General features: G+C 53.4%; 1 protein-coding gene across 1 annotated transcript; it reads right to left on the bottom strand.

Annotated features, from left to right (window-relative positions):
• Window positions 1–584: 584 nt before the first annotated feature.
• Window positions 585–3,987, bottom strand: HOXB9 (homeobox B9). The gene is made up of 2 exons (XM_036268914.1): window positions 3,409–3,987; window positions 585–820 (listed from the first exon to the last, which is right to left on the bottom strand). The coding sequence occupies exons 1-2, from the start codon at window positions 3,923–3,925 to the stop codon at window positions 585–587; spliced, it is 753 nt and encodes a 250-aa protein (XP_036124807.1). The 5' UTR covers window positions 3,926–3,987.
• Between the last annotated feature and the right edge of the window lie 7,851 nt (window positions 3,988–11,838).

Raw genomic sequence — 11,838 nt, 5'->3', positions numbered from 1 at the left:
GTGTCTCTAGACATCCTGCTCTGTATTTGCATCAGGGATAGAATCTTGCCTGATGGTCTGCTGGCTGTTCTAGCAGATTTGAGGTGCGATGGTCTGCATTTGGGAGGTCACTTAATTTGAATGTTGGCTGTGAGCTTTCCTCTTCATGACTGTGGGCTCCAGGCTTTATGTACGAGGGCATCTGTTGGACTGTGTGCAGTTGGAGTGTCCCTGGGTGACTTTGGGATAGGTGTAGGGGAAAACAGGCAGGCTGGAAGCCAGGGGCTGGGCCTTCCCAGAAAAATTGGGGAGGGGGTGGGTTGCTAGGTGCTCATCTAGGGTCTCTCTTTCCTTGTGGCCCATCCCCTTCTTAGGAACCAACTACATCTACCTTCTAAATTAACAAAGCTTTCTCCCGAGGTCCAGGGAGAAGAGGGCTGGTAAGAGCAAAGGAGAGGAGAGAGGCTCTAGATTGCAGGAAAGGACTTTGAAGAGAAAGACTCCCTTCCCCATTCACTTGAACACATCCCAGACAGCACTGGCTTTGCAGCCATCACTTATAAATAGGCGTGAGATGGACGGGGTGGGAAGGGGAGGGGGAATCTTTACTCCTTGCCCTGTTCCTTATTCATTTTCTTCATTTTCATCCGCCGGTTCTGAAACCAGATTTTGACTTGTCTCTCACTCAGATTGAGGAGTCTGGCCACTTCGTGCCTACGGTCCCTGGTGAGGTACATATTGAACAGAAACTCCTTCTCTAGCTCCAGCGTCTGGTATTTGGTGTAGGGACAGCGCTTTTTCCGGGAAGAGCGAGCGTGCAGCCAGTTGGCAGAAGGGTTGGCTGAAAGAGAAGCAGCGATAGAATCAAAGGAAGGGGAGGGATGAAGGGTTCTCCTGTTCTCCTTCCAACAGGACACATCCCCCTAGTTTCTACTCCCCACCTTGCATTGGAGAAGGGGGCACCTGGGCCTTCAAGCTCCCAGAGGGGGCCCAGCAATGGGTCAGGAGTTGCTTTGGACATCTCCAGGTGAGAGGTTATTTGGACAGGAGGGAGCCAACCATATGCCAGGCTGGTCAGCACTTCTAAAGCTTTGCCTGCCTCAGGTCCTCTTTCAGTCTCTTTCTATACTTGGGTCCAAACTGGTCAGGACTCAGGTCAGAGCCCAGCATGGTGACCCCCCTCCAGTGCTGATGTGAAGGGTCGTGGCTCTAGGTCTGGGAGGTGAGAAAAGGATTGGGCTGGGGGAGAGCAGCTTCTGTTCAGCCACAGCCAAGAGACCTCTTGGCCCACCAGTCCAGTGCCAATACACCATGCCTTGGTCACAAGCTCAAGTCTCTTGGCCACATGGCAGCAGGCATGTGTGTCTGTGTAGATATCCCCCCCCAGACACACACACACATACACACCACAAAATGGGTCCGCACTTAGAGACACAAACATTCAGCACACTCCAATTCACAAGCAATCCAATTGCAACCATTTATCAACTCCAGTCTGTGGACAAGGGAGCGCCAGGGGCTCACAGATAACTTATGGTTGCAATAGTCTCCTTTTCCGCTCCTGCTCAGCTCGCAGTTTGGTTAAAGCAAGTTCAGGGAAATTGGGAAGCAAGATTGCTCCAGTCCCAAGGTGGGTAGCCATGGATAAGGTGGGGGTAACAGAAAGCCCTTCACAGCACACCTAACTCCAACTGGCTCCATGTGGTGAAGGGGAAAAGAAAAAAGGGTAATTGGGGGGGGCACAGATAAAAAAAAATATGTACAGGCTTCTCTTCTCCTTGCTGTCTCTCTCCCTACCTTGGAACTCAGAAAAGTTGCTAAATAAAGCAGCGCTATTAAAAATAACAGCCACCCTCTGCTAGACCCCTTCTCCCCAAATAAAAAAATCACTAAATATATTTTTAAAAATAATCTGGTTCATCCTATACTAAGCACCATGTCTTACCAATTTGCAGAGCTATTTCCTTAATGTGATTGCCTGTGATGGGACCTACATTCACATTAAATATGAAAGAGGGGAAAATGTTAATAATTGATCCTAACCAAACTGCTGCCTTGCAATAATGGGCTTTCCAGGCAGAGTTTGGGGGTATGGGGTGGGGGGGCCTCTGTTTGGGTGTGAGTAGGGAGGGTTTGGGATGAGCCGGTTTTACTCAAATGTCAGCTCCTGTGATTCAACCTGGCAGGTGGGACCCCACAGGGACCTCAGGGGAGTGGGGCAGTAGGAACGCCCCAAAGGGCCTATGCACCACTCTGTTGGTGGGAAATCTGGCAAAGCAAGCAGAGAGCAAAAAAGCTGACCTCCACCCTCCAAAAAGAGTAAGGGGTGAGGACTTGCCCCCACCAGCCTGAGAATTATTGGTTGGGGCTGAGCTCCCAAAAATGTGCTCTTCTCAACCTCAATAACAAAAAATAAGAGACTTCCCACCACCACCCTCAGTCAGCAGCACCTTCGGGAAATGAGCCAGACTTGGGTTCCTGGAGGGGATGCTTACGGGGGTGTGGGAGTTGATGAGAAACTACGTCGAAGGGTAAAGTTCTCCACCTCTCCGTAAGCCCCTCTTCCCCCACCCTTCCTCTCCCCGGGGTTCCTTCTGGATCTCTCCTTTTCCGCTCCGGCTGTCGGCCCCGAAGTTCGGATGCGATTCCCGAGTCCCTGCGAAGCGGGCTGCACTAGCTGGGGCTAAGGAGCCCTTCGGAGAGCAGCGAGGGTGGGCGGCGTAAGGAAGCCGCAACCCAGGAGAGGATGCCTTAGAGGGGTGGAGGAGGCCGGGAGGAAGGCTCCCGGGGAGGGGCCGGCGCATCCGGGGAGGGGGCTCAGTCACCCGGTCCTGGGCTTCCCCCGCCCCTCCCGGCGCCGGCTGTGGACCCTTAGCCGCTACTGCTCTAAATCTGCTGGGCTCAATCCTCCGCCAAGCTGTTGCATCGCAAATAAAATCCTAATGAGCCCCCTCCCACTTCCCCTTGGCCGGCTTTTACGGTCTGCGCGTGGCGCGGGGAGCTCTGCCAGCAGCGCGGGCCCGAGCAGCCCCGTGCGCTCCCGCCCTTGCCCGCGCGGGCACTCCGCCTCGCTGGCTGCCGCCGGGCCCCGCCATCTCTTCTCCGGGCCCGTCGTGATCAGCCTCACCCCGATCTTTCAGCCGGGTCTCCGGAAAAGTGGGGGAAGGGAGGCTGAGAGAGCAGCGAGTTGGTCCCTGCGCCGCAGTTCCCTTCAGGACTTTGAGTAGCGGGGGCGTCGCTCCTCCCGCAGCCTCGGGCTCCCCTCCGGGGTACCCAGCTTGCTTCCTTCCTTCCGCTCTCTGCCCTCCTCCCCAGCTCGCTCCCGGGCCACCGCCGCGGTTTCCCTTCACATTGTCCGCAGTTTATTGCCTCTCCCCTCCCCCTCGCCTGGCCTTCGGCTTGGGTATTTCCTCACTTTTTATAACTTACTTTGATCCGGCCTCTCTTTGTCCTCGCTTCCTTCGCAAATTTTATTGTCCCCGTAGCCGGGTCTTTGATTAGACAGGACGGCCTCTCTGCCCGCCGAAGTTTCCAAACTGTACTCGGGCGTGCCCTGTTTGAGCAGCTCCCCCGGCGCGCCCAGCAGCGGCTCCGCCTTCACCGCCGCCGGGCCCTGCCCCGGAGCCGCTTCGCCGCGCGGCGCGGGCTCCAGCCAGGTGCGGAGGTACCTGCTCTCAGCCGGCGGGACGCCCTGGGGCTGGATGTAGGGGTGATAGACGGACGGCAGGCTTCCGGACGCGTGCGGGCTCAGAGGCGCCCAGGAGGCGCCGAACACCGGCGCTTTGGGCTGGAAGCTGCAGGAAGGGAACTCCAGGTGCTCCGAGTGGCCCGGCTGCCGGGGGCTCGCGTACTGGCCGGAAGGAAACTTGGCTGGAGGCGCGTCCTCACTCTCGTGACTTATGATCGAGTCGACATAATAGCTGCTAAGCGTCCCAGAAATGGACATTCTCAGACATTATCCGGGCGCTCGCAGGGGGAAGGGAAGCGCTCGCGCGGCGGCGCCCAAGCAGGGAGAGGTGGCACCCAGACCCGTGTGAGGGCTTTCGGACGCGACCCCCCCAGCCCCCCACCCTCCCACCCCCACCCCCTGCTCAACTTCTCAGCCAACAAAGTACAGTGGAGCAGCCCGGCTCAGCGCTCCTTGCAAAATGATTGGTCAAAGTTTTTCCGACTGCCTGATAAAGCGTCAGCTCCGACATAAATCAATCCGGCGAGGGGGCTGCGCTCTCTCTGTCATCCGTCCGCACCGCATTCCATATCGAGGATGGATTGTTTTATGCTGATGCAATGTGCTATCACGTCAGGGCTCGGGCGGCCACGTAACCTCAGCCAGAGCAGCCGGCCGCCCGCTACCCCCCCCCCCCCCGCGCCTTTGCAGGAAGGGGGGTGGAGTTCTCGACGTGGGGCGGCGGGGGCGGAGGAGAGGCGGAGGGAAAGCAGCGGGCTGCCTCAGGAGGGGCTGGGGCTGTGGAACCCTCTCCCCAGGCGGGTCCAGGAGGGAGAGAGGGAGAGCAGGGCAGAGGGAGAGAGAGCCCCAGCTTGGGAGCAGCCAGAGGGGCCCACAGCATAATTAAAGAGGAAGTGGTCCTGCCTCCCCCCCCCCCCCAACACACACACACCTCCACTCCACCCCGCAGGCCCTCGTTTCCTCTTTTCTGTCCTCTTGACACAAGATGTTTATTAAACTGCGCAGCAGCAATTCACTGGAGATGATGGATAGAAGTTGGGAATTTTTAAGACTTTACCCTTTTTGGAGGGGGCTCTCTGTGACTATTTGAGGAGCGTTACTATTTGAGCCTGGAAGCTTCTCTTGACCCCCTCAGTAGCTGAAAGAGGAGAGATGGGAATATAAGGGGGTGAGTGAGCAAAAACCCTGTCCTAAAATTTAGCTGCCCTAAAATTAGAACCTGCATGAGGCTAAAGGGCTATTCATCAGGCCCTGGAAAGTTGAGCCTGTGAAAGAGTTTAATACAATTAGCCAAAGCTCCTTTAAATTTCTTGGGCCTCTCTCTGGCCCTGGCCAGAGGGAAGTATGGGGATGAGAGGGACATAGCCATTCTTCCTTTCCTCCACTGAATAACAGGCCAGGCACTTAGAATTGCCGTTAGGGGAGCTGAATGTGACAAAGGATTAAGGTAACTTCCCTAAGGTATCATTGGAGCAGAGATGTGGGAAGGGGTCCAGAGTTATCTCCCCTCCCACCCAGTGAGGATAGAGCCTTTTAAGACTTTCCTGTCCCGCTTCTCTCACCCATCACTGTCACCCTGAAAGATTTGCAAATACTAGTGTTGGGCACCAGCGTAGACAGGGAGCCTTCCGGGTCAGTCTCCAGTCTCCCGCCTACCCGCGCCTTCCCTCCTGCGACTCTCTCACTCTCTCGCTGGAGCTTCCAAATCCCCTGTTTTGTTGGTATCAATTCTTTGGGCCGGGACCTGGGATTCCCTCGGGGCCACCGGCTAGCTTCCTGCTCATCTCCCAGCCCTTGCTTTCCCAGTTTCTGTCCTGGGTGCAGTTGCTTCTTGTGGTGTGGGCACTCAGGGAGGGCAGTCCCTGGACAGACTCAATTCTCCTCAAGTTGGGTTTAGGGGCAGGCTGGGGCCGATTTTCTAGGCATTCTCTGACTCCGGGCTCTCATGAAATAGGCTGGCCCCAGCCCCATTATTTTAACAAAAGCGGGGCCATTCTAATTTGAGGTTTTATCTTTTTGGCCATGTACCCCTCTGCAGTGCAGAAGGCTGCAGATCACCTCCGCACATGCACACCCTCCCGCCAGCTTTTCTTTCCAAATGAAGCCATCTCCTGTCATTACATGTGAAATACGAGGGCAAAGCGCCATATTTCTTCACATTATGGCTATTTCAAAATGATTTTTTAAAGATCAATGCAGGCACGCAGCCGCCCCCTCCTTTTCCACCCGAGTTCTCTGAGGGCAACAGCCCCGCAGATCCAGATCCGAAACCAACCGAAGGGCAGGAAGATCTGCTTTATCCATGGGACTCAAGTGCGGAGACAAAAAAAAAACAACAATAACAACACGATGCAAATTCTTCTAAGTAGTGGTTGGATGCTTGGGAAAGTAGAGAGAGAAACCCAGACTTGCCAGCGAGAAGCTGGGTGCAGAGTGAATGAATCACAGTTAAGGCAAAGCACCTGTTCTCGATTTGCCAGACGTATAGAGTCTGCTGTTGGCTTTACCTGTAATAAATATATTCTTCAGGGGAAAAAAATCCCTCCTGCTATAAATAATGGTGTTGTGAAGCATGGTGGGCTGAGTATATGGCTTTCTGTGGTATATAAATTAGGGTCCAAAAGGACATGCGGACTGTGGGCAGGGACTTTATTTAATTTATAGAAAAGTCACACCACTAGGTTGTTCTTAAGACTCAGGCTGTGCAGACACTGAACTCTGACTGCAGTCCCTCTGGTTGCCCTTACCACCCCCGTTGTCACCACCTTTCTGTGCAACTAGAGAAGTCAAGAGGATCACTTAGTTTAGGGAAGAAGTTAGAGGAAGAAGAGCACTTGGGCTCATGGCTTGTGCCCTATGAGGGGGGAGTGTCCCAGCAGGCAGGGTCTAGACTGTGGGTTGCTGTCTGTCTGGGGAGTTGCCCCTAACCCTGGGTGGCTCCTGGGTGCTGAATAAGGAGAGGACTCAGACCTCTTTTCTGACACCAAAACTTAGCCTTAGTTCACAAAGAAGCTGGAAAATAGGAGCAATTTCAAAATGACAGGCTTTGAGGGTCTCAGTCTTCTCAGGAGAGATGACTCTGAAAGGAAAAGCGTGAACTAGCACCAAGCCCTGGAGTCTTGCACCTCAGTCATCCCCCTCCAGGTGGGGACTCGGATACACCACGCCATGAGCCCCACCCAGATAGGCTTTCTAGAAAACACTGTTGCTCCAAATTGGAGCTCAACTCCAGTTCAGACAAATGATGGAAGGGTTGACTGAGAGGGAGCCCCTTGTTTGGGTGTTCTGAAGGTCTGTGTTCCCCCCTTTCCAAAAAAAAAATTTGTTTTTTTTCTCTCAGACAATGGTAACTACCATGGCTGAGGGAGGCAAACAGGATTTCAGCCTGTGGAGCCCAGTTTCTAAAGGTGCTTAATAGAGGGGTTCCTTGAGTGGAAGTCACTTTGTCCTGAGAGAGGAAACTGCTCCCCACCCCACCCCCAATCCTAAAGAGAAAGAAGGAAAACCCTGTCTTCCCTCAAAGCCTCTTGCCATTCCCTGCACAAGAGCGAGCGGAGCCTGAACACAGCTGGGGCCGGTATCTGGTAGCTCCGGGAAGAGCAGGCAGGGTAAAGCTGCAGTCCCTGACCACTCTGGGGCCCAGAGAACCCAGGAGAGAGGCCAAGATGGGGAGCACAGAGGCCAGCCCTGGCCAGGACCAGCCGGTGAGTGCCTAGTTTAAGGGCTGTCTTTTAGAAGGATCCTTGTCTGTAAGAAGAGAGAAAATTTAGGCAGATGGGAAAATAAAAGAAGAAAGTAAAAACAAAAATAATAAAGGGGAAAAGATGTTTTTAATCTATAAGCTAAGCTGAAATTTATGCATGCTGTGTTTGAGTAGATGTGTATATCCTGTATGTATATTTCAAATCAATATTGAACCCGGTGTGTAAATGTGCTGTGGTCTAATGTTGTGTATAGAATATGTAATAAGTAAATCTGCTCAACCGTAATACTGGATTGCTTAAACATTGGTATATAAGATCTACTGGTATATATGTGGATGAATGAATGATCCCTGTGAATGACGTAGGTTTACAATTCTACTCATATAAGAAGATCTATGATCTAAAAGCTTTTGTGTATATTTTAATAACCATCACACCCGTAAGAAAAGGGCAAAACTTGTATGTTTGTGTACTTGGATTGTGACTACAAAACACTGGCTGATTCGGAAGCTTCAATTGAAAAATCTTCCTGTTGACTTGATATTCAAGCAAAATATATACCATCTTCTCAAATAAACACATGTGACTTAAATCTGGATTCTTTTATAACTTTCTTCTAAAATATTTCTCAGGAAGGTGAAAGAAATGCCTCAAATTGGTTCAGGCAAGGTCATGAAATTTTGTGACTTTTTTGTCCGACCATGAAATCCTTTTACTGCGTGTCTTACCCAAAGCTGCAGGGGCAGTGTGCATCGTGTGATCCCTATTTCATGGTAGTGATGGGCACCAGATGAAGGCACCATTAGTTGTGCATGAGTGTGTTCCACACAAGTGTGAATCTGACCAGTAGACAGAGTTGAGTTTAATGTGAAAGCCCTCAGGTAACTGTAGAGGTCACACAAAAGCACTGCTGTGTACAACGAAATTAGAAAAGTCCCTGAGAGTCTGTGTCCCCAAGCACCCTGAGATATTTCTTCTGACCTAGGATCAGAGCCTAGACCCACTCTGGGAAAGGAGATGTGGAGACACTTGCTCCAGGGAGGAAGAAATCAAGGTCCCCCAAACCTTCACCCTTTATACAAAATAGCCTCCAAAATGAATCACATCGAATCTGCACACATGAGTTCAAACCTCAGTGCTTCCACACACACCCAGCAAGTGGGGATTTTAATTGTAAAGTAACGAAAACGTCTGCTCAACCAACCTCCCAAAATGTCAGAGGTGAAAGGAAGGACTGAGAGGTCAGAGGCCCAGGCAGATCTCTGGAATTTTGTCTTACCAATTCTCAGCCATCAGGGATCTGGAAGGTGGTGGGGGTGGCTGACTCTTTGGGAGGGAGCATCCAGGAGGCCAAACGGGGTGGGCGGCAGGCGGGGCAGAAAGGAGCTGAGCAGGTAGAAGGTTATTACGGAATTGCTTCCATAAAACCTGTGGCTGTTGTAAAACTCTCTGTTTTCCAAAGACTCTATTTCCTCTTTTCTAACATCCCCCTTTTTTCTTTTTACAGCACTGTTCCTGGGAGGGGGTGGCCAGAGGACGCCAGAGATGGAAAACAGAGAGGTTCCGAGTGGCTGGGCAGGTTTGTGAGAGCCCCAGGGAGAAGCAAGGTATGGCAGCAGGACACTCCAGACCATCTTCACCCAAACCAGAGGATAAGAAAATGTCAAGGAACAGTATTGTGTGCCTTTGCTTACCAGGACAGTGGGTTGAAGGTTGCATTTTCCCTGGGGGGAGTGTCTCTCAAGGGCCCCTCCACCCTAGCAGAGGCCTGTTGTTCAGATACCCCCTCCCTTACCCTCCAAGTCAGCCTGGCGCCGGAACCCCATCCGGTTGGGCCCCTTTCTACATTTCCTCTGCCTTAAGCAGGGGTGGGGGGAAGTTTGGGAACAAAAGTTAGCTTATGCTTTGGACTGTCCCAGCACTTCTAGTTATTCCTTCCCTGGGCAGAGAGCCAGGAACCTGGAGAAGGCTGGGCTCAAAGAGGGAATCACAGTTTTGCCCCTGCCCTGCACTCTTGCTCTCTATCAGTCTGAACAAACTGCCCTATGGCCTGGGCTCCCCACTAGCCTACAAGTTAGGCTCCTCTCCCAGGAGTTGGCTCTCAAGGTCTATGTAAACCTGCAGCCCAGACCAAGGGTCCATGAGGAAGCCTTGGTCTCTCGGTAGGAAAGGAGCCAACTTTGGGTGGGATTGGGAAAAGGAGGACTTAAAAACAAAACAAAACAAAACAAAACAAAAACCTACCTCTGTCCCACTAAGGGGCCCTAGGAAGGACCCTGAAGGCATAGAGGCTAAAACTGCAAGGCATCCTGATGTTTCCCTTTCAGAATGGTCCGCACTGAGCCTTCTTCAGGGACCTAAAGCTTCCTGTTGAACTGGAGCCCTATCCCCCAAAGGGTTACAAAGACCTCAGCGGCTCCCTGTGTCTCTTGAAATCAAGCATTTGCCAAGTTAGGGAGACTTTCTTGGTAAATCTGAATGCAGACAGGAGCTCAAGACCCCAAGGAAGGAAGCATGAAACCCCAACTACCATCATTGGGCTCTACAGAACAACCCAGAAACCTCCCTTTCGGAGAGTGGAGTGCTCTCCATTCCTCCTTTCCCTCCCAACACACACTAAAAAATAAAAATAAACAAATGCAGAAGTGGTGAGACACTCTAGAACTTCTGAGATCTCTTCTCTGTGGAACATTCTGGCTGCTTCTGGTTGAGGGACTTCAGACCTCTACAGGTTTTGCACTAGTCCTGACTCTGCTTTACTCCCCATGCCCCCACTCCTCCAGCTAAGCGAGGAGCAGTAACTGCCGTGAGTCCGGTGGTTTAATGTCGTTGTGTTCAGAACTCCAGGCCCAACAACATGAAACTACCTAATTCACTCAGCAGTTTCAGTTCAAGCTCCCTGTCAAGGGCTCACTGGGGGCAGGCCCCTGCAGCCATTTTGTGGGCCAAAAACGGCTGCTGGCTAACTTCATTCATTTCCCTCCACTTCTTTCCAAACAGAACACAGTTGCTATTAAGCAACATACCTAAAAAACTGGAGGCAGAACTCCAGGCAAAACCATTCTGGAGCCGATCCTGGCAGCTCAGATTCCAGGAACTTTTGCTGTCTTCCAGGAGCGCTGGCCGGAGAGGCCCTAAGCCCAGCCCCAGACCTGGACAGGGCCTTGTGGGTTGATATACCTGCTTGGTCATCGCCTCTAAGCCTCTGTTCATGGAGCCGGAGGTCTCCACAGATAAAAAGATTTTTCAATTTCAAACTGTTACCAAGGTGTGGCTACATTCACTGTCTGGCTAGTGCTTATATCCCAGGGTCACCCAAGGTAGCTCTGAGAGGCCAAAACTTCAAGCCCTACACCAAACCCCGCTTCAAGGCTGGGACGTAGACAAGAGAGTGAAAAGGAGTGCTGAGAGGATGGGGGGGGCGGGGAGGGGAGACGGAAAAGCAGAGTGTGAGAAAGTATCTGGAAGGCTAGGGAGCGAACAGAAGAGCATGACTGGAAGGGAAAGCGGGCCGTGAAGTCACCCTGCCCAAAATGTCCGAGGGCCCTGACTCCGCAGAGGCGGAGCTGTCCCAGGTAAGACACTTTATTCCGAATTCACACACGAAACCGGGAGGTTGAGAACTCGGACTGAAACGCAGAGAACAAATTTACTTCTTTCTTCCTGACCTTCTGCCTGGGCCCTTCCCTTCCAGACCCCCACTGATGCCCTCTACTGCCCCTCTCCTCCCCCAGACAGCCGCATCCCCGCAGGTGCTCTCGCGCACACCCCCACGCGCAGCTGGCGGCCGCGGGGGGCCGAGGAGGCGGACTTACCTGCGCGGCCGCTGGGCGCCGGGCGGGAGCAGCCGTCGGAAGGTGCGAGCGTTCGTTCGCGTCCTGTCCCGCCCGGCTCCCTCCCGCCCTCGCCCCGGAGGCGAGTGTCCGAGTGGCCACGTGTCCGGCGGGGAAGTCCTAGGGAGCGAAGAAGTCTGCCTGGCCGCCCGCTCCCCCTCCCGGGTATAAATCTTGGGGACCGGAAATACAATAAAACTTCACCGTGTTGATGAACTTCAAACGGTTTACATCCCCTCATGTCCTGAAAAGAAAGACGGCCGGGGGGCGGGTTAAAAGGCAGGGAAAACAAATTTACGAGCCGCAAAAGGCTCTCCAACCCCCCCCCCTTTTTTTGTTTGGTCGCAGCAGACTTTGCGTGGAGAGCAGCAGCCCCGGCCCCCGAGCTTCGCCCGGTCGTCCCCGCCGCCAGGCGTGCCCTTCCCTCCGAGGAGAGCGCCTGCCCGGCCGCGCGTTGGCCCCGGCGGCCACGCGGCCAGGACTGGACGCCACCGCCTACACAACAGTCCCGGGCCCTGCGCACAGCACAGGCTCGGCTCGCCCGCCGGGAGGAGACTCCCGGCCTCACCAAAGCGATTAGGCGCCCAGGCCCTTCCAGGCTAAAGCCCTGCCTCTGCCAACCACACGCTGGACC

This window comes from Molossus molossus, unplaced genomic scaffold (assembly GCF_014108415.1).
Source record: "Molossus molossus isolate mMolMol1 unplaced genomic scaffold, mMolMol1.p scaffold_m16_p_19, whole genome shotgun sequence".
NCBI lineage: Eukaryota > Metazoa > Chordata > Mammalia > Chiroptera > Molossidae > Molossus > Molossus molossus.
This window is presented reverse-complemented; position numbering and strand designations above follow the sequence as displayed.